At 36.7% G+C, this 22,925-nt stretch overlaps 1 protein-coding gene across 1 annotated transcript in view; it reads right to left on the bottom strand.

Moving 5' to 3' along the window:
- LOC135213556 (ecdysone receptor-like) overlaps positions 1 to 2,148 on the bottom strand; it is a 57,997-nt gene extending 55,849 nt beyond the window's left edge. The window contains exon 1 of the mRNA XM_064247523.1: positions 1,155 to 2,148. Coding sequence (XP_064103593.1) covers positions 1,155 to 1,578 — 424 coding nt within the window. The 5' untranslated portion in view covers positions 1,579 to 2,148. The remainder of the gene's footprint in view (positions 1 to 1,154) is intronic.
- Positions 2,149 to 22,925: the final 20,777 nt, after the last annotated feature.

Raw genomic sequence — 22,925 nt, 5'->3', positions numbered from 1 at the left:
GAAATCCCTCCATAAATTTGTGAGATATCTTGTTTTGGAAATCCCCAGACGAGGGTTAATGTTACGTGGATTCTAAAAAGGATAGAAACACAAATAAACAGCATTAAAACAAACGAAATCCTACGAATTACTCAGGACATTTTTTCGTCCGAGGAGAAACCGCTCCAAAGGGAAACAATTAAAAGACGACTTCTTCCCCCTATGCATGAAGACAAAACAAGCGTGACCTACAACCGGGTATTTATCGCATGCCCATCAACACAGGGTATTCCCATTTCGGGCGAAAAACTCATCGGGTATCCGTTTATTATTAACACTTGGTCATCGTGACCGTTGCGCTGTGCATTCGGATAAGTGATTGCATCACTGTCTTAATGATCACCAGACAAGTTGTATATACGACGACCTGGAAAGGCTACACTGCTTTCGCCTAAACCGCTAGTTCTTATTATTACTCTTTCGGGTACGTGGGCGTGAGGAACTCCTTATGTCCGGGTATTTGTTGGCATTTTGTTTATATACTTATATATCCTTAAATCCACGGTAGAAAGGTAAGTGAAACAGGGACTTGGAACAAGTACTTTCTTTCGTGGCATATTCTACATTTTCAAGTTCACACTGAATAGAAAGAGAAGTTGACAGGGCTGTCAACTTTTCTTATATTCAGAGTGAACTTGAAAATGTAGAATATACGACGAAAGAAAAGTATTTGTTCCAAGTCCCTGTTTCACTTACCTTTTTACCGTGGATTTTAGGATATTCTCTAGTACGTGGTCCTTCGTGTTCCATTATATATATATATATATATATATATATATATATATATATATATATATATATATAACTCGTAAAAATGTTCTGTTACAACAGAATTACATCCAAGAAAAGGAGACAATAAAAACACCAAAATATAGAGAGAAAATACTATATTTCAGAGACTGCTATCTCGCTCTTCAGATAGAGAGAGACAGCAGTCTCTAAAATACAGAATTTTCTTTCTATATTTTGGCGTTTTTATGGGTTCCTTTGATGAGGTAGTATATATAATATATATATATATATATATATATATATATATATATATATATATATATATATATATATATCTCTCTCTCTCGAAAGCACTAGACTAGAGCCACCGGCCGACCACCCACCTGATATGGACGAGGTATCCGAGTAGGCCTTGATGCCTCTCTCGACCAGCACCGAAGTCGTGGAGGCGGCTGCAGCCGCCAGTCCGTGAGGAGGACTGTGCGAGTTGAGGTCGAGGTCCCAGAAGTCGAGGTCCACCTCGCCGATGTCGGAGGAGGCCAGCGAGATGGGCGGACTCATGCCGACGCTCAGGCCCACGTTGACGAGGGCGGGAGGGGAGAGGGAGGAGGAGGTGGGCGCCGTGAGCGGCGAGGAGCTCGACACTTCCGAACAACTTTCATCCGACACTGCCGCAGCCAAGGTGAGAGTAGCGGCGGCCGCGGCGCCCCCGCCGCCGCCGCCGCCCAGGACGTACATCCCGCCCACCTGGTGGTGGTGGTGGCCCCCGCCTCCTCCAACGCCGCCCGTCGACAGAACCTTAGCCATGAGGCCGGGCGTTGAGGGCGCCGCCGCTTTCCTCTCCCTCCTCTGCAGGGTGACGGTTTTCGGGGACCTCCTTCTTCTCAAGGGGAGAGACAGTTTCTCTCTGTCTCTCTCGAAGGGACGACGAGACGACGCGACCGACGACGACGACGACAGGCTGCCGCTGTTATCCCGAAACAGTTCTGCTGACGACTACCGCAGAGACCGATAGCCCAGAGACAAGTTTTCGGAGATAACTTCTCTGGAGGTTGCTGGCAACGATGGCGTGAGATATATATATATATAGTGTAAATAAATAGAAATAGAAATAGACGTGTTTATTTTGCGGGTCAACGAAATGAGACCAGACAGCTTAGAGCAGTAATAACAGAAGCAAGCAATCACACGTCCCTCCTTTTGCAATGCCCCGGAGGATATAATCCATTATTCAGGATGGTGGTTCGGAGGGACATCAGACGCGAGCCGCGAGGTTGTGGAGGGGAGGGGAAGGGGAAAATGACGAAAGGGGGAAGGGGAAGAGGGGGGATGGGTGTTTGATGACGGATCTTCCAGCAGTGCCGGGAGAAGAGGCCAGGTCAAGTGTACTAGAATCAGGGCACACACACAGCACACGACGATGGGGGGTAGAGGGGGGAAAGGGGGGGGGGTGGGGGGGGGTTAGGGGAGGATATTTAGGTCAGGTCAAGCCTGGCGTTACTCGGCACCGCCACCTACCATTCAGTAGACGCCTGACGACGGGGGTGGGGCGGGGGGTGGGGGGAAGGGGGGACTTTTCCTTTCACCGAAGGCGCGTCTTCTTCGGGTGGCAGCAGAAGAGAGCGAAGACGGTGGGTGTCTTTGGAGGGCCTCCGGAGAGCTTTTGGGAAGGGGGCGGAGGGGGGCTGGTAACAGGCACTTCTGGAGGTGTGAGGGGGTTCGGGGCTGGGGACTTCCACCGCCTTCTACTGGTGTGAGAAGTAGCAGCAATAGTTCCTTGGCACTCTGTCTTGTCTTGTCTTTAACGGGTGAATGCTGGAAGGGAAGGGAAGTCGTCGGGTTCCGTGCGGGTGAGAAACAGGTGAACTTGACCTTGCCTTCTCTCTCTCTCTCTCTCTCTCTCTCCTCTCTCTCTCTCTCTCTCTCTCTCTCTCCTCCCAACGTCAAGAAGACGACTTTTCCAAAAAAGACTTGGCAGCGGATTCTTCTTCTTCTTCTTCTTGAGATTCTCGTCAAGCCAGTGATTTTCCTTTATCTCTCTCTCTCTCTCTTCTTAAGTACTTTGAGTCTCCTATTCAGCAGCGACTGTTTTTTTATCTTATCAACTTTTATTTTTCTTTTTTCTTATCTGCGGAGAGAAACGGCCGCTCTCACCACTTCTGTCTGTCTCTTCGACGGATCCAACAAACATCCAGAAAGCAGAAGTATAAAGTTTTGCCCTCGACAGCTAAAGCAAAGTAGATCAAGGGACGCAGCTGACACAACAACACACTACAAACACCGACTCTTCTGCTGTAGTTGTTGTGGGGGAGAGCGCACAAAACGACACCACCACACAGCGCTGACGACGACTACGAGACAAGACGAGACGAGACTGGAGCGGTAAACGCCGCGATGCTCTCTCTCTCTCTCTGTCCGTCTCTCTCACACACACACACATATGCGACCGCTACGACGAACGGCGAACGACTGACAGAGTGACCGAGCCTCCTCCGAGGCCCACAGCGCTCTTCTCCTCTCCTCCTCCTCCTCTGACAAGAACTCCCAGGTAGGTAGGCACAGACACACACACAAACACCCGCACCACACCGCTACTCCCTCCCTCCCCCTCCCCCTCCTCCCTCCTACTCCCTCTCTCTCCTCCACGTTACTTTAGGTGCACCTGTTGAGTCAGCACCACGTGCATCATCATTTCCTCGAAGGCAAGACGTCTTTGCACTGCGATTTCTCTTCTTTTTTTTCTCTTAGATGCAGACCATGAGTCTATAGTCCATCTCTGGCCCCGCCCACACACGCAGGCAGGCAGGCAGGCAGGCAGGCACACGGGACAACGCATGGGACTAAATAGACACAGACAGACAGACACACACACACACAGAGGAGAGAGTCAGAGCCGTGAATTCACATCACACGACATCAAGTGAATGACTCTGCAGCTCCCATTATTAAAAGGGCGAAGACAAATGAGTCCCGACAGAATTCGGTCCAATAGAATTCGCTCGCTATTCTCATCTAGCCTCGGAGTTGCGAACACGACGAGTGTTTTGATTTGGCCGAAGAAATGTACCCAGACGAATTGTAACAATGGCAGAAACGAACTTTTTTTTATATCAATAAGAAACTTTTTTTTATTTTTTATTCCTTTTTATGCGAGGTGTATTTTTAAGCGCTTTTATCTCGCTGGTAGGTCTTTTCAAGCAGAAATTCCTGGGAATAAAAAAAATTGAAAAATATTAAAAAAATGGTCCTGTAAATGTTATTGAGTATTTTAGACGTCGGAAGAATGTTAAAAATGATGAATCTTTTATATCAATAAGAAACTTTATTTTTATTCCTTTTTACGAGCTGTATTTTCAAGCGCCTTCATCTCGCTGGTTGGTCTTTTCAAGCAGAAATTCCTGGGAATAACAAACTTTTAAAAAAATATTTAAAAAATGGTCCTGTAAATTTTATTTTAAGTATGTTAGATGTCGGAAGAATGTTAAAAATGATGAATCTTTTATATCAATAAGAAACTTTCGTTTTATTTATTCCTTTTTACGAGCTGTATTTTTAAGCGCCTTCATCTCGCTGGATAGGTCTTTTCAAGCAGAAATTCCTGGGAATAAAAAAATAATAAAATTGGTCTGGTAAACTTTAGTTTGAGTATTTTAGACGTCGGAAGAATGTTAAAAACGATGAATCACATAATAGCAATGATATTTCCGCTGTGATTTCGACGTGATATAAATTTAAAGGACCAGGAAGTATCCTTCAGGTGGGAACAAAAGTCTCCCCCTTTGTATATGACTTGGTAAAAATAACTGAATTAAAACTTACACCCTTACAAATACACTTTTTTTTTTCTACTGAATTTTTGATGAGGAAAGATAATGCATAATTTACCCTTGAAAATATTAATGCTTTGTTGTTTATAGAGAATACACTGATATGGACCATTTATACCAAACCACTAACTTGCTGAGAAAAACTCCTCAACAAAATGCTAAATTATGCGAAAAAAAACTATGTCAGTCTCAGACCAACGGTAAAATACTGATTTGAAAAACAAAAACAACAAACGAGGCATTCACATACATCAACAACAGCTGTAGAATACATCCAAACATAATTATGAAGGCGAGGAAGTACGTTTGAGTGGGACAATAATCTTTTAAAAAAAAATAAGTAAATAAATAAATAAATAGATATTTTAATATGTACAAATATATAAAAATCAACTCTGCATTGAGGACCCATGACTACCATCTCTCTCTCTCTCTCTCTCTCTCTCTCTCTCTCTCTCTCATATATATATATATATATATATATATATATAGATATATATATATATATATATATATATATATTATACACGTAACACACCACACTATATATATTATATATATATATATATATATAATATATATATATATATTTATATATATATATATATATATATATATATATATAATTCGGTCATGACTCATTGGATCAAAGTTAATGTATGTATATTTTGCTTGCACTGTTTGTCTTATGCACCGCCCCCACAAAAATAAAAATCTTTTGTATAGAAAACAATCCCCGAAGGTAACATGTCCCTGGCGTCCTGCCATAATATCCTCTGTTACGTTACCGTGATGCAACAAAAGTCTGACTGTGTTTCCTAATTTTACGACGTTTTTATTCAAATATGACCAGACAGGCAAGAGTTGTTACTAGAATCAGCCAGACAGTCAGTGAACTGGCGAAATCCATTCTTGAAATAAGCTCATAGTACCTACTGCTGACACAACCTGCACTTCCTATATAGGGTACCGTGACGTAACAGGATGCGTTTCCTCCGTAAGACATTTTTGGTCGACTGAACGTGTCCAAAAGTAGGAGGGTTCAAGGTCATGAAATCCCGCGTTACATAACGAGGGGATGATGATGGTCTTGTGGAAAATTCCCCTTGGCAAAACCAAGTCTGAATTTCGCTGTTTATTCTTAATTTATTTATAATTTATTATTTTTTTTGGTGGCGCAATTATTTATATTTGATTAGTTTTTTTTTAATGTAGCGCATTTATTTAAATTTTATCATTTTTTTTGGTGGCGTATTTATTTACATTTGATTAGTTTTTTTTGTGGCGCATTTATCATATTTGATTAGTTTTTGGTGGCGCATTTATTTGATTTGATTAGTTTTTTTGGTGGTGCATTTATTTAAATTTTATATATATATTTTTTGGGGTGGCGCATTTATTTATATTTGATTAGTTTTTGGTGGCGCATTTATTTATATTTGATTAGGTTTTTTTTTAGGTGGCGTAATTATTTACCTTTAATTAGTTTTTTTTTTTGGTGGAGCATTTATTTACATTTAATTAGTTTTTTTGGTGGCGCATTTATCTAAATTTTATAATTCTATTTTATTTATTTATTTATATTTTGGTGGCTATGCAAAACTCGAGTTAACCTACACTGAAAACTTCGTTTACCGTTATTACTTTCGTCTGATAACTTCTTCGTCTGACACAGCACCAAGCCTTATTAAAAGAAGTAAGCTCAACACACCAAGAAACACAGAAGTGGTCAGAGAATCCCATATTTCCTTGAAATGAACGATTGGAAGTCTTGGTCAAACCGGTTGACTCTAGAGTTCGGGATTTCCATAACCTCAATTTTCGGATCTCAGGTATGGGACGAATGTCTGCTAAAAACACACAAACAAACGCACACGTGCTTTGAAATCTATCAGTATTTTCATTGTTGAGAATAATAGATGTTTCATCGATATTCTCACTACTGCATTATCTTCTACTCTCTATTTATGATATCTAGATTCTCCATCTGCCTGTGGTATTTGGCTGCGAAATTATTATTATTATTATTATTATTATTATTATTATTATTATTATTATTATTATTATTATTATCATTATTATTATTATTATTATTATTATTTTATTATTATTCTAAAAATTCTCATAGCATGAGTCATTTTAAAAATGGTGAACAATCAACAGAACTGCATATGTAAATATATATTTCTAAAATATATTATTATTATTATTATTATTATTATTATTATTATTATTATTATTATTTTATTATTATTATCATTATTATTATTATTATTCATAAAAATCTCATGGCATGTCATCAAAATGGTGAAGAAATCCATGAAATTGTAGATGTAAACATATATTTCTAAAATATACTATTATTATTATTATTATTATTTATTATTATTATTTTATTATTATTATTATTATTATTATTATATTTATTTTTTTTTTTTTTTGTTTTTTTTTTTGCTCTATCACAGTCCTCCAATTCGACTGGGTGGTAATTTATAGTGTGGGGTTCCGGGTTGCATCCTGCCTCCTTAGGAGTCCATCACTTTTCTTACTACGTGTGCCGTTTCTAGGATCACACTCTTCTGCATGAGTCCTGGAGCTACTTCAGCCTCTAGTTTTTCTAGATTCCTTTTCAAGGATCTTGGGATAGTGCCTAGTGCTCCTATGATTATGGGTACGATTTCCACTGGCATATCCCATATCCTTCTTATTTCTATTTTCAGATCTTGATACTTATCCATTTTTTCGCTGTCTTCTCTTCAACTCTGGTGTCCCATGGTATTGCGACATCAATGAGTGATACTTTCTTCTTGACTTTGTCAATCAACGTCACGTCTGGTCTGTTTGCACGTATCACCCTATCCGTTCTGATACCATAGTCCCAGAGGATCTTTGCCTGATCGTTTTCTATCACTCCCTCAGGTTGGTGCTCGTACCACTTATTACTGCAAGGTAGCTGATGTTTCTTGCACAGGCTCCAGTGGAGGGCTTTTGCCACTGAATCATGCCTCTTTTTGTACTGGTTCTGTGCAAGTGCCGAGCATCACTTTGCTATGTGGTTTATGGTTTCCATTTTTTTCATATTGCACTTCCTACATATGGGAGAGATGTTATTTCCGTATATCGTTCTTTGAACATATCTGGTTCTTAGGGCCTGATCTTGTGCCGCTGTTATATCATTCCTCAGTTTCCTTCTTTAGCTCTCCCCTCTGTAAGCCATTGCCAATTGTCATCGCTGGCTAGTTTCTTTAGAGTCTGTCTCATGTATTGTCCGTGGCATTGGTTTGTTGTGCCAGTCCTCTGTTCTGTCTGTCTTTCTCTGTCTCTGTATATTTGTGGGTCTTCGTCTACTTTTATTAGTCCTTTTCCCATGCACTCTTTAGCCACTCGTTCTTCACTGTTTCAGATATTGCCCCAGTGCTCTGTTCTCAATGTTGACGCAGTTCCTCTATACTTAGTAGTCCTCTCCCTCCTTCCTTTCGTGTTATGTATAGTCTGTCCGTATTTGCTCTTGGGTGTAGTGCTTTGTGTATTGTCATATGTTTCCTGGTTTTCTGATCTATGCTGCGGAGTTCTGCCTTCGTCCATTCCACTATTCCTGCGCTGTATCTGATAACTGGCACTGCCCATGTGTTTATGGCTTTTATCATATTTCCGGCGTTGAGTTTTGACTTGAGTATCGCCTTGAGTCTCTGCATATATTCATCCGGATCTGATCGTGTCCTTCATCTCTTGGTGTTTTATATCCCCTCCTTCCATTATTCCCCAGGTATTTGTATCCTGTCTCAATCTATGTGTTTGATGTTGCTCCCATCTGGTAGCTTTATCCCTTCAGTTCTCGTTTACTTTGCCTTTTTGTATGTTGACTAAGCCACATTTTTCTATTCCAAACTCCATCCTGATGTCCCCAGATACAATCCTTACAGTCTGGATTAGGGTATCTATTTCCTTGATGCTCTTACCATACAGCTTGATGTCGTCCATGAACATCAGAAAAAAATGGTTGATTCTGTTGCCTCTTTTCTTGAGTTGGTACCCGGCAATCCATCTCTGTAGTACTTTTGTCATGGGAATCATGGCTACTACGAAGAGTAGTGGGGACAGTGAGTCGCCCTGGAAGATCCCTCTCCTGATATTAACCTCTGCTAGTCTTATTCCAGAGCTTGTAAGTATTGTATTCCAGTTGCGCATTGTATTTTTGAGGAAGCTGATGGTGTTTTCCTCTGCCCCATATATTTTCAGGCATTCTATTAGCCATGTGTGTGGTATCATGTCGAAGGCTTTCTTATAGTCTATCCATGCCATGCTTAGGTTGGTTTTCCTTCTCCTACTGTTCTTCATTACCATTTTGTCTATCAGGAGCTGGTCTTTGTGCCCCCTTTACACTTCCTTCTGCAGCCTTCTGTTGGTGGGGGGATGGTGTTTGTCTCCTCTAGTAGTTATATAGCCTTTCACTGATGATACCTGTTAGTAACTTCCCACATTATTGGTAGGCAAGTGATAGGCCTGTAGTTACTGGCCTATATTTCCCTTACTCTTGTCTTTTTGTACTAAGGGATGTTCTTCCTGGGTGGTCCATTTGCCATTTGGGTGCTGGTGATTTGATTATTATTATTATTATTTTATTATTATTATTATTATTATTATTATTATTATTATTATTATTATTATTGCCACGAAATTCTCAGTGGCACGATTAACCAGCTGTATAACAAAAATCCACAATTATATAAACAAAACTACATTATCTGTCAAAGATAAAACATAGCTTTCGAACACCTGTACGGTGTTCTCCTTTAGTGTTTACGTAAACACATCGTTCAGATGTACGAAATTATGTTTTTATTTTTCATAAGTAATGTAATTCATTATTATTATTATTATTATTATTATTATATTATTATTATTTATTATTATTATTATTAAGTTATTATTATTATTATTATCAGCAACTGCTTTGCGTGTAGCCGTTTATTATTGTAATTTTATTATCTTGTGTATCTAAACTTTGAGTATATATACTGTTTCTACATTGTCTGCATATAGCCCAGAGCTAAAATAAAAGGATATTATTATTATTATTGATTATTAATTATTATTATTTTATTATTATTATTATTAAGGCATTTATTTAATTGAGAAACAAATCCACGGGTAAGTATTGGTACAAATATATTTAAAAAATGACATAACAGCATTAATTTGTACCTGTACATAAATCTGGATTTATTGCCTCATTCCAAGACTAGTGCTATTATTATTATTATTATTATTATTATTATTATTATTATTATTATTATTATTATATTATTATTATTATCAAGCTGGCTAATAGGAGGTCGGACCCTTGACCTGAGAGTGTTTCAATTAACGAAGCATTTAACCTATGTAACGTTACACTTGACGCTCGTAAGGTTAAGCAAGGTTGCAACCTACTTTCGTGTATGTGTGTTTGTGTGCGAGTGCGCTCACGCACGCTCGCATCTCTTGCCAGAGAACAGATGCATGACTGTCGGTGAGTCACACATATGTTATTTGTTAATTTTTTTTTTTTTTTTTAAGTTTTTTTTTCCCCTCCTTTTTATCCAAGCTTCCCCCAAATGGGAAAAATTTCCCCAACTATCCCTTTGGAATAAGAGTGGGGGGGGCCCCTCGGAAAAAATAAAAAAATTGAGGAAAGAAAAAGAAGGAGAAGACACGAAAAAGGAAGAAGGAAGGGAGAGAAGAGAAAAGAAGAAAATAAGAAGAGGAAGGAAAGGGAGGAGAAAAGAATAATTTTAAAATTTGGAATTTTTTTTGGAAAAAAGAAATTTTTTTGGCCCTTTAATATAAAAAATAGAAACCCGCAAAATTTTGATCTGTTACCATAAAAAAAAAAGTGAGCACTTAGAAGAGAGAGAGAGAGAGAGAGAGAGAGAGAGAGAGAGAGAGAGAGAGAGAGAGAGAAACCGCTTAGATACCGGACCACAGGTCTCCATCCACTTCCGATCCGTGCCATAAGTCAGCATCACCGAACTGGTCACCTCCATCTCCTCCTCCTCCTCCTCCTCCTCCAAGTCCATTCACTGACTCATCACAGTCCAGAACGAGTCTTCGAAGGAATAATACCGAATGAGGCACTTCCTTCTCTATTCTTCAGGAGGTGCAATGCTTACCAGTGCTTCATTTACACTTCCTGGGGGCTAAAACAAACAACTTGGCATTTGCCCTTCTGAAGGCTGAGGTCATCACCGCTTGGCTCATCGTGACACAAATCAAGACAAAAACGAAGTGTTTTTTCTTTTTTATCTTTTTAAGTTTTTTCTTTTTTTTAAGCTTGTCACATGATTCGGCTCTGGGCTGGGAAATGGGTTCAGAGATTACATTGGTGGGTTTTCCTGTATCTAACGGTATATGCAAATGGCAGCAAAAGTACTCTCTCTCTCTCTCTCTCTCTCTCTCTCTCTCTCTCTCTCTCTCTCTCTCTCTCTCTCTCTCTCGTGGAGCGAATGTACTAAAAGTTCAAATCCTGTGGGTATATGAATGGAAAAACAAATCTCCATTTAAAGAGCATGGACCCAAAGCTTGTATTGTATATATATATATATATATATATATATATATATATATATAATATATATATATATATATATATATATATTATATAGACATAAACTTACCACCTGGCATCACTCTAAATGGGAAGTTTTTCATTCAAATACCGAAAAAAAATCTTTTTGTATACATATATTCACTCAACTTCGAGTTAAACACTGTCCTTGACACCCGGTTAAACCTTATTTATTATATTTATATATAAAATAAATAAATATATATAAATATATATCGTAGTGAATTCTTAGCATAAACGAATACATTACTGGAAAGTCCCTTCTATACAAGTGACACTACGCATATACGAGGAGACAGGCTAACACAGAATAACTGTGTATAGCATTAACATATGTCACGTTGGCTACTATGATAAAAGAGAAGGAGAAATAATATATATGCTCTCTCTCTCTCTCTCTCTCTCTCTCTCTCTCTGCGATCAGATAGTCGGATTATGCGCAGAGACCTTGAACAAGTTAAAAGGACATTGCCATAGTGGAAGGCTTGCACCTTTTTAAATGGTGTGAAAAGATGTATGTCTGTATATGTAGATACTACGTATATAAATGTACAAATATATATATACATATATATATATATATATATATATATATATATATATATATATATATAAAATTATTATGTATGTATGATGTATATGTATATATATATATACATATATATATATATATATATATATATATATATATATATATATATATATATATATTTAATACAAATGCATAAGTATATAGGATACATACATACATACATACACACACACTACATATATATATAAATATGATATGATATATATATATAGTCTATATATATATATATAGATATATATATATATATATATATATATGTATATATATATATAGATATATAAAAACAGATACATACATAACATACAGATATCTATATCATATAATATATATATATATATATATATATATATATATATAACAATGAATAAACGATCCCATTCATTTCGTTTTTTTCCGGTACAGAATGAATGAGATATTTGTTATATTCTAAGGTTAAATATTTTGTAATGGCAAAATTCTTTATTTTACGTACTTAACTAGTCGCGGACTATCTGCTGCTATAGTAGTAGTAGTAGTTACGCATGACGCTAGTTACTAACGACGACGGATAGTCTTGGCCTCCAGCAAAACATCTGTCTCGAACCAGCGAGCTCGAACATCTGTTTCGCTGCACGTAGATCCGATGGGATAGAAGTCACGTGACCAGGGTAGCTATTATTAGTTTTTGTTGTGGAGAGAGAGAGAGAGAGATAGAGAGAGAGAGAGAGAGAGAGAGAGAGAGAGAGAGAGAGAGAGAGAGAGACCCAGATGACCTCAATGGGGAATAGTGTTTGTCCTTAACACGCTTTTCGATCTGACTATCGGCGATGCTCTTTTGTTCTCGAGATGAATGTGAAACTATTTCACCGTTTATTGTCTTTCTTTATTTTTTGTTTTTGTTTTGCTTACGCTGGACGTAGAAGGCGGATAGGGTAAAGAAAAGAGGAAATTAACTGGGATTAACTAACAAAGGAAGGCAGTAAAAATGGGGTCAAAAAAGGAAAAACGGGGTTTAAGTTAAAAAGGAAGGCAGTAAAAGAGGGATTTAAAAACGGTTAAAAAATCAGGATTAATTTAAAAATAGGCAGTAAAAAACTGGAATTTACTGAAAAAGGAAGGCAGTAAAAATGGGGTTTAAAAAAAGAAGAGAAAAATATTGGGATTAATTTAAAAAGAGAGGCATTAAAAATGGGGTTTAAAAAAAGAAAAAAAATATTGGGATTCATTTAAAAATAGGCAGTAAAACAGGGATTAACTAAAAAAAACAGTAAACATAGGCAGTAAAACCCGGGGGTAATTTAAAAAGAGAGGCTGGGAATAAAAACGGGATATGTAAGAAAGTATAAAGAAATGATAAATTTTAAAAGAATGCTCAAAGAAAGGCAGTTAAAATGGAATTGAAAAAAATGGGCTGAAATAGAATTTAAAAAAAGGTAAAAAAAATTGGGATTAATTTGAAGATAAAGGAATTAAAAAGTGGGATTTAAACTGATACTAAAGGTGAGAGAGGAGAGAGAAGAAAGAGAGAGAGAGAGGAGGAAGAGAAGAGAGACGAGACTTTTTTTTGATTTAGATGGGCTTTGGAAACTATAAATGTACACGCCTCTCAGAGGAAGGGAGGTTATAGGAATGAGAGAAACGAGAAGAGACTGGTTTCGTCTTCATCTAAATCGATTGTTTAAAAGTGTCGTCTCTTCGTTTCGAACCCAAAGCTGGTAACTTGACTCACAATCACACGCTTCTTGGAAGCCAGACGCTTATAGGAGCGGGTTCTTTATGTCCTCTATCTTGCCTTTTGTTTTTTTCACGAAAGCCGAAAAAGGAGAGAGAGAAAGAGAGAGAGAGAGAGAGAAGAGGAACGAGGTTAACTCGCTTCTACGAAGATGGAAGATGATAGCAGGCAAAAAAAAAAAAAAAAAAAAACAAAAAAAAAAAAAAAAAAAAAAAAAAAAAAAAAAAAAAAAAAAAAAAAAAAAAAAAAAATGAACCATCGTTCCAAAGTCTGGCAGTGTTTGGAAAAAAGTTACTGAATTTTCAATTAAATGACTTCTAGCTGCCTATTGAGTGATTGAGGGATTATTTATTTCCATTTTTTAGGGCCAGATATCCCCTCCCCCAGATACCCTTTTCTTGCCCAGGGCCGACTGAAACCGTGGAAAAACAGTAGAATTATGTAGTTGTTACTAAGGCATAGTCCCACTCATAGATGTTTTCTTTTAAAATTAATGCCATGTCTTTGCTAAGAGAACTTTTTTTGTCGAGTTTTTTGAAAAGGCTTTTTTTTTTATAAAGTTTATTTTTCGTTAAGTTTTCTCAACGCTGATTATACATTTACATTTTTTTTCTTATCTTTAGCATAAAGTCCTTGTTTCTTTAGAAGTTTGCTGTGTGATTAAGCGAAGATCTATAAAAAAATAAATTTAAAAAACCGGAAATATCATCCACTGCCAAAAGATAACATCCCTGATTTCCATAGATATAATTATACATAATTATGCAAATGGCGACAAGGAAAGGGTGTGATATCACCAAATATTAAGACATCACGCGAATAAGACGTCATATCATCCAGGTAAAGGGTGGCTGAGATCAAACCGGCCATATGCCAGCACAATCCTCAGCCTTTAGGCGGTCTCTAAAGTTCTGGTAAGTCTGGTGTGTACCACAGGGTTCTGACCAACCAACAGAGAAAGTTTCAATGAAGGTTCGAGGTCAGGAGACGCCTGGGACAAAATTGGAATGACGGAATTTTGGGTGATTTATATATATATATATATATATATATATATATATATATATATATATCTATATACTTATATATATATATGTATATATATACATATATATATATATATATATATATATATATACTATATATATATATATATATATATATTATATAATATTATATTTATCAAATGTAATTTTATAACTCAGGTTCAGAATAAGTCAATAAAACAATGAGACTGATGTCTATTGATGAATGGTTATGTTGCATTCGTAATTATATAACAATGGCCTGTAGCATATTTTGGTGAAATATGGTTTGCCTAAATATAACAAATTTTAATGGACTAGTTTGTAAAATTACGTTTTTAAAATTTATGTATATATATAGTTATGTATATATATATATATATATATATATATATATTATATATATATATATATATATATATATATACATATATATAACTATAAGCCGTGTTGCCTAAACAAGGGGTGGCTTCAGAATAGAAAACATGATGTTAGAGCCAGATTCATAATTTTCTTTTTAGAGACGCAGCCTGATTTATGAAGCCATTTGTACTTCGGTCTCTTTAAAAACCTCCTAAATGAAAACCAAACTCAAACTAAAATATTTGAAAAAAAAACCCATAAATCTTGAAGCTCAATAAAACGCAAGAATTAAAAGAAATATGTTCACATTAATAGGACTAATGTGATCTGGTATATAAGGTGTCATGATCACATACAAAAGGCATGGGTTTAACCCTTTCGATAATAATACGCTGGAGACGTACACAGTCCCTCCCCCCCCCAAACCCCCCTTATCCTATACCAGGGACGGAAGGACCCATCCCCACCCACCATACCCCTACCATCATTTATCTCTAAGCCGTGTTTGACTTCAATTATAGATAATAAACGTGGATTTTTTTTTCATTTTTATCTTGTATTTTTTTCTCCGTTGCCATGAGCGTTTTGATGGTAGACAGATGAACCATTAGAGGCGTATTTTATATCTATCTTATGTCTGTGTGTGTATTATATATCATATTATATATATATATATATATATATATATATATATATATATATATATATATATATATAAGTCAAGGCCAACTACGAAAGGTTAAAAGTTAGGCAAGAGTTTTGTAGAATTTTTTTTAAATAAATAGTTTCGTTCTAGAAGATAAGAGGAATTTTGCATATTCTTTATTATATCTCAATGATTTTCGGTTAAAATATCAATCACAAACTTGGCAAGAAGGCTTAACAAAACACAACTGAAACGAGACGAGATTTAAAAAAAATCAAAACAACCACATACATAGAAAAATAACTAAACAAATCAATAACAAGATGCTATGTAATAACAAGAGTAACAACAAGTGGAAGAAATAACCTAACAAACAGATAACAAAAGAAATATAATGTTAAAATCTAACACCATCATCACAAACATCATCACTACAAGAACTAAGCAAAGCAACATCTAACAATCGTAGTGATATGATTTCTCCGTGATTCACCATCTTTTCCCCCCCCCCCCCCCCCCCCCCCCCCCCCGCCCCCTGCCACCCACTTCACACCACCCATCCCCCCCAGCATAGGCCTAATCCTCCTCTCAGCTTGGGCAACGTGCTTTCTGTAAAGGTTCTCGTCAAAGGAATAGGCCTAAAGAAGCAGCCTTATCCTCTCCTCTTACCGCTATCTTTTTTTTTTTTTTTTTAATAATAAGCCTCATGATAGTCTTCCTAGCGGTCATGTGGTTGCTGGCTTTTGAAATATGTTCTTTGCGATGGTTTCTGAAATATGTATTTTGCGAGACTGTATACGCGAAGATAAAAACGAGAAAATGACATTTTTCTGTTCTTTTTTCCTTTGTGAATTCAAATCTTGCTGAATCTTTCAGTTAAGAAATATGAGCTATCGAATACTAATATATTTGACTTATTTGTTCTATTCTATTCTTCCTCCAATTAAATAACTTGAGATATGTAATTGCTGTTGCTGATGATAAATAAATACATGAATATCATAATCGTTAAGACTTACGAGACTTGTAAGAATTATTTACATGTGTGGATCATAACTGGGTTTCAGATCATAAAATTAATAACACTTTAAAAATTTCCATATATAAAAAATTACTCGAGTTTCAAATCTTTAAAAAACTCGAATCCAAAATTTTAATAATTAGAAATTTTCAAATTCTACAAAATTTGAATATTTAGAAATTTTGAAACCGCTTTTAAAATTCTACAAAATTTTAATATTTAGAAGTTTTGAAACTACTTTCAAATTCTACAAATTTTTAATATTTAGAAATTTTGAACCCATTTTCAAATTATAAAAAATTTTAAAATTTAGAAATTTTGAAACCACTTTTCAAATTCTACAAATTATTAAAATTTAGAAATTTTGAAACCACTCTCAAATTCTACAAAATTTTAATATTTAGAAATTTTGAACCTAATTTCAAATTCTACAGTCATGATGCCGAACAATGAAATAAAAAAATAAAAAATTATATGTGATTGTAAACCTTTAAATAGTAAATTCTGATGGAACAAATTCCCCGATTTTAAGCAATGTCACCTTTGACAACTATGCCGTTTTAATTTGTTCCTGTTACTTAACACTTGATGGTATAAACACCTAACGGTATATAAGAACATACTCAGGTGACAGTGACATAGTCTACTGGCAAATTATACTACATCTTAATCTAGTCAATAAAAAAAAGGATGAAAAAAACTAAGAAAAGCGTACATATGGCAATGAAATAAAAAAAATGAAAACATATCCATAAGAAAACTGAATAAAAAATATACAGAAATCCAAGATACTTTATGAAAACACGAATATATATACACACACATATATATATACATACACATTTATTTATATATATATATATATACATATACATTATTTATATATATATATATATATATATATATATATATATATAATATATATATATATGATTATATGTCCCACTAAATAAAACGCATGACAATATAGCTAGTCAAGGCCTTGGCTAAATATACATACATACATACTTATATACATCAAAACTATCACATCTAGGTCTTAAAAAAAATAAAAGCTTAATAGGCACAACGCAGAAACGAGCTTATCAATAATGATAATTGCCTATAGAAAACGACGAACACACACACACACACATAACCCGCCGTTATTAACCAACACACCGATATAGGTCCCGTGGCTAATTGGCTGATTTAAAGGGGCTGTTTAATTCACCTTGTTAACGTGGTTTGGAGTGGACTTTGGCAATCAGGATAAGAGGTCCTGGGAGGGGAGGGGAGGGGATGAGGATGGGAAGGGGAAGTGGGGTATCCTACGAAGGATGGACTCCTATGCTTCTATCGAAGGCCGAGGCTGTTCTGAGGTTGGAGGGCTAATAGATGTTTGTGGGTGGGGGGAAGGGTTAGGGGAAGGGTTGGGGGAAGGAATTCCTTCAGAAAGAAACGCTCCTACACTGATAAGGGGAAAGGGTCGCTAGGATATAAAGAGTCCTTTCTCTCTCTCTCTCTCCTTATATATATATATATATATATATATATATATATATATATATATATATATATATATATATATATATATATATATATATTAATATATAATTTTATTTAGCAGCAAAGGAACTCAGACCTGCCTAGTTCATGCTCGTCCATAACGTGGAAATGATGTTAGTTAAGAAACAGAAACACAGACGAAAGCAGAGAATTCCCAATTCCCAACTGCCCTCCTTCGTGACCTAACGTTTCTAGAATCCCCGCCCCAAAAAGAAAAGAAAAAACTCCAATCTCCTGCATTCCAGAAAAGCGTCGATGACCATAGGAATCGCGACTTCATTTCCATTCTTCAAACCTTAAAAAGTTCTGAGGAGAATTAACGATATAAAAGAGCGTCTGACTCAGCTTTGGCGAAGGTTAAATTTGATTCGAACGAGGGGCGGGGGGTGGGGGGGGAAGAGAAGAAATTAGCCGTAATTAACCAATTCATTAACTATCCTGAGTCGCTCACTACTACGTGTCGCAAATGACCGCGCATGCGCAGCTGAAATATGGACAGCGGTACAAGGGGAATATATAATATATTAGTCTGGGTTGTTAATATGCCATTTCCTACCGGAAGCTGTACAGCTGGTAAAACTGGGTGAAGTTTTAATAACCTCGGTATTATGATGACTTATGCTCCGGGATTTATTCACTGCTTCTGTTTTTCCTGTAGTTTCAGTCTACTATCACCTCTATGAGAGGGAGCTACACACACACACACACACACACATATATATATATAATATATATATATATAATATATATATATATATATATATATATAATATAATATAATCAGACTTTTCAGTAAATTTATAGATTAAAGAAAACTAGGAAAAAGGAGATAAAGTTCCATAGCCCTGAGGTGAATGGGACTGAGAATGTACGAAAAACTGTACAAAGATAGACACAGATGTACACAAGGTCAACTTGTCAATAAAATAAATAAAACGTGTAAATAAAAATGCCCTCTAAGGAGGAACTTATTACACAAGTGAATTAAAAGAAAAAATGGAAAACAACACATAAAGAGTTAAATGTACCGAAACAAGGAAGGAAACAAGTCACCAGAAAAATATGAAATAAACAAAAATGCGCGACGAAATAAATAAATAAATAGATAACATAAATAAACGAATAAATATATATTTAATGAATAACAGTGTCAAGGAAGTTTATCGACAAGCCAATTGGTTTCCGAAGCCCCCCCCCCCCCCCCCCCCCCCCCCCCCCCCCCCCCCCCCCAAACATACCCAGCCCACCTAAGCCCCCCACCCCCACCCCCAGGCCCCACACCATTTTTTTCGCACTAATGAAGCCGACACTCCTCCACCACAGGGTCGAAATCAAAGCAACTGGTGGCGACCTTGCAATTTCAGGTGATAATTGCCCCAATCCGATGCTAATTACGAGGTTTAATGAGAGAGAAAGAGAGAAAGAGCGGGAGGAGGAGGAGGAAGGAGGAGGAGGAGGAGGAGGAGGAGGAGGAGGAGGAGGAGGAACCAAATGGCGTGTTATTACATCACTTCATTAACACTTAATTATACACTTCGCTCTCTCTTAAAAGTCGGTCGTGGCTGTTTCGGGCCACTTCGCTTGCTTTTTACGAGTAACTATGGAGATGATCTGCCTCCTTCTCCACCTCCTCCTCCTCCTCCTCCTCCTCCTCCTCCTGCCTCCTTCCTCCTCCTCCTCCTCCTCCTCCTCCCTCCCTCCTCCTCCACATCTTCTTCTTCTTTCTCGTTCGCAAGGAACTGAGGGGTTTTATAAAATTGAATACAAAATCCTGACGAACGTCTTGGAGGGGAAATGCCCTCCTCCTCCCTCCTCCTCCTCCTCCTCCTCCTCCTTCCTCCTCCTCTGTTCTCTTCAATTGATGTCAGGAAAGATGGACGTCTATATAATTCTAGACGTCCGTCTACAAGGGACATCTTCTCAATGGACGTCTATGTATTTCTAGACGTCAACCTAGAAGGGACACCTTCTCAACAGCCATTTCGGATTGCGTCAGACGATCTAGATCCAGCTGCTTTAGGCGCGGGCCTCGAGGGGACCCGCGTCCTGATTGGGAGGTAAATAGTACATTCGACAAACATGGCCTAATATCGAAGATTAGCCTTCACTGCAGGCACTACACGTTGAAAAAAAAAATATAAAAAAATAGAGGGATAATCTGGTTTCATTCTAAGAATCCCGTTGCTCCTTTGCGTTATTTGGTCTTAAAATGCCCAGGCTGTATTAAATTAACTTTGAAAGGACTTCATAATCTCTCAGAAACAAATACTCTATTTCCATTGCTTCCCAACGAGGCGACATTTCGGGTATAGGTTATTCCGGAAGTATAGTGAATTGGATATTAACCACAATTTATAGCTTGATATTCCTGAATATTAAAAAATATTACGGTGGTACAAATTCATACACGCATGGTACACACACAGCACACACACACATATATATAGCAACAGTCACTACTGTGTGGATGCATCGCAAATGCCCGATGTGGGTCAGGGAATTTATGTCTGAAACACTTATTCACGTCTTTATATATATATATATATATATATATATCTATATATATATATATATATATATAATATATATATATATATATACATATGCGTGAGTACCGACTAGCTTCTTGGAGAGAGAGAGAGAGAAGAGAGAGAGAGAAAGCAAACGAAGGAGCCGACGAGAAAGATATCGTGACAGCCTCTCCAAACCGCTAAATTGAAGATTTCACTCTCTCATAAATTTTCGGTTTGCACAAACACAATTGCAGCCCTTGTTAAAAGAGGGACCCCCACACACCCTACACATCCCCCCCCCCCCCTTAACCCTTAACCCCCCCACACCCCCACCCCCCGCCACTCTTTGACATTGCCGTGTCAAATCCATGAGCGCTAAAGTGAGCGAAAGTAATTTGGGTCAGTCTGATCGGGGTTCATTTTCATAAAAAAAAAAAAAAAGTCTGGATGAGAATAATCACACATTTCTCTTTTACTACTTTTTCTGTTTTTTTTTTTTAGCATTATCAAATAATATTACAAGGAGGGAATAATTACTCACTTATCAGTGGGTCAGTCAGTCAGTCTCTCTCTTTCTCCCACTTCTTTTTAGTATTGTCAAATTATATTTACAATCTCTTTTTCTTTTCTCTTTAGCATTGTCAAAAAGTATATTATTGGATATTGACAATACTCTCTTCTTTTCTCTTTAGCATTGTCAAAGTATATTATATTATATTTGACAATACTCTCTTCTTTTCTCTTTAGCATTGTCAAAGTATATTACAATGCTACGGACAGAGGCAATATTTATCTCTCTCTCTCTCTCGCTCTCTCTCTCTCTCTCTCTCTCTCTCTCTCTCTCTCTCTCTCTCAATTTATCTATCTGTCATTTATCATCTATCTGTCTACCTATCTGGCTATCTGTCTATCTGATAAAATCTATTTTGATACGAACTGAATCAGCTCTACACAAATGATTCATTTCTCTGCCTATCTTATCTCCTGATAAAATGTAATTTTGGTGGGGCGCCATGGCCTAAAATCACACATCTCTCTCTCTCTCTCTCTCTCTCTCTCTCTCTCTCTCTCTCTCTCTCTCTCCCTTCAGTTTATGATTAAAAATCTTATCCACGATTGTTACATTTCAGGTTTCTTAAATTTCGACAAAATTACGCAGAACAAAATTTATCATTAAGGTAATTTCTTGAATTTTGTCAGATTTTGCAAGTCGTTTTTCCATAATGATACAAAGTCACCGAATCAAATGATTCAGCGTAAAGGTAGGTTGGGTAATTCTAAGAAATTATAAATGCGTAATTGATAATTTTTCAAAATAACTGATTCGGATTTGAATAAGTCTAAGCGATATACTCGCCATGTTTTAGTATTTCATTCGAATCTGGACAAAACAAAATAGAGCTAATAACTATCCACTCTGTTCTCATTACTATCCATAAATCAATCCTTTATTAAAATGAAAAACCCAACGAATAATAACAACAAAAAGGAGTAAGATAACAACTAAAAAAAATAAAATATTGAACGAATTTTCACAAATCACTCTGTTGATAACGAAATCGTTTGAACTCCCGACTATAATCTGGATACTTTGTTTATCATCTACCTAAATGGTTTTTTAAAATCTATTTAAAACACAACTTCAATGCATCAAAATGGACAATAGCAAATCATCCGCCTTATAACATTAACTAAAACTCTGATGAGACAATAACAAACCACCCAGCATGAAATACAACCACAACCCTGACGGGACAATAACAAATCATCAACTTATAACATGAACTACAACTCTGAAGGGACAACAACAAACCACCCAGCATATACCAACAACCACAACCGTGATGGGACCAATAACAAACGACACAGCATAATATATCAACAACCACAACCCTTATAACATTAACTACAACCCTGACGGGGCAATAGCAACCACCCACCATATGCCAACAACCACAATCGTGACGGGGTAATAATAAACCACCAAGCATAATATACCAACAACCACAACCCTGACGGGACAACATCAAAATACCCAGCACATAACAAACAAAACTTTCGCTAACAAATTTCCTAACACCAAATCGAACATGAATAACTACCGACGATCACTGCGCCTGCGCAGACGGGTTTTAGAAATGACGAGGGGGTGGGGGAAGGGGAAATGATGGACAGAGAGATAATTACGATGGAAATGAGACAGAAAATGATTGATGGGCGAGAAGAATCGCGTCGTAAAAAACGAAAAAAATATATAAAGGAGTTTTAAAAGATATCCATAGTCGTGTTGTTAGTAAATAA

The sequence above is a fragment of the Macrobrachium nipponense genome, chromosome 43 (genome assembly GCF_015104395.2).
Source record: "Macrobrachium nipponense isolate FS-2020 chromosome 43, ASM1510439v2, whole genome shotgun sequence".
Lineage (NCBI taxonomy): Eukaryota > Metazoa > Arthropoda > Malacostraca > Decapoda > Palaemonidae > Macrobrachium > Macrobrachium nipponense.
The sequence above is the reverse complement of the archived record's forward strand: the minus strand, read 5'-3'. Positions and strand labels throughout refer to the sequence as shown.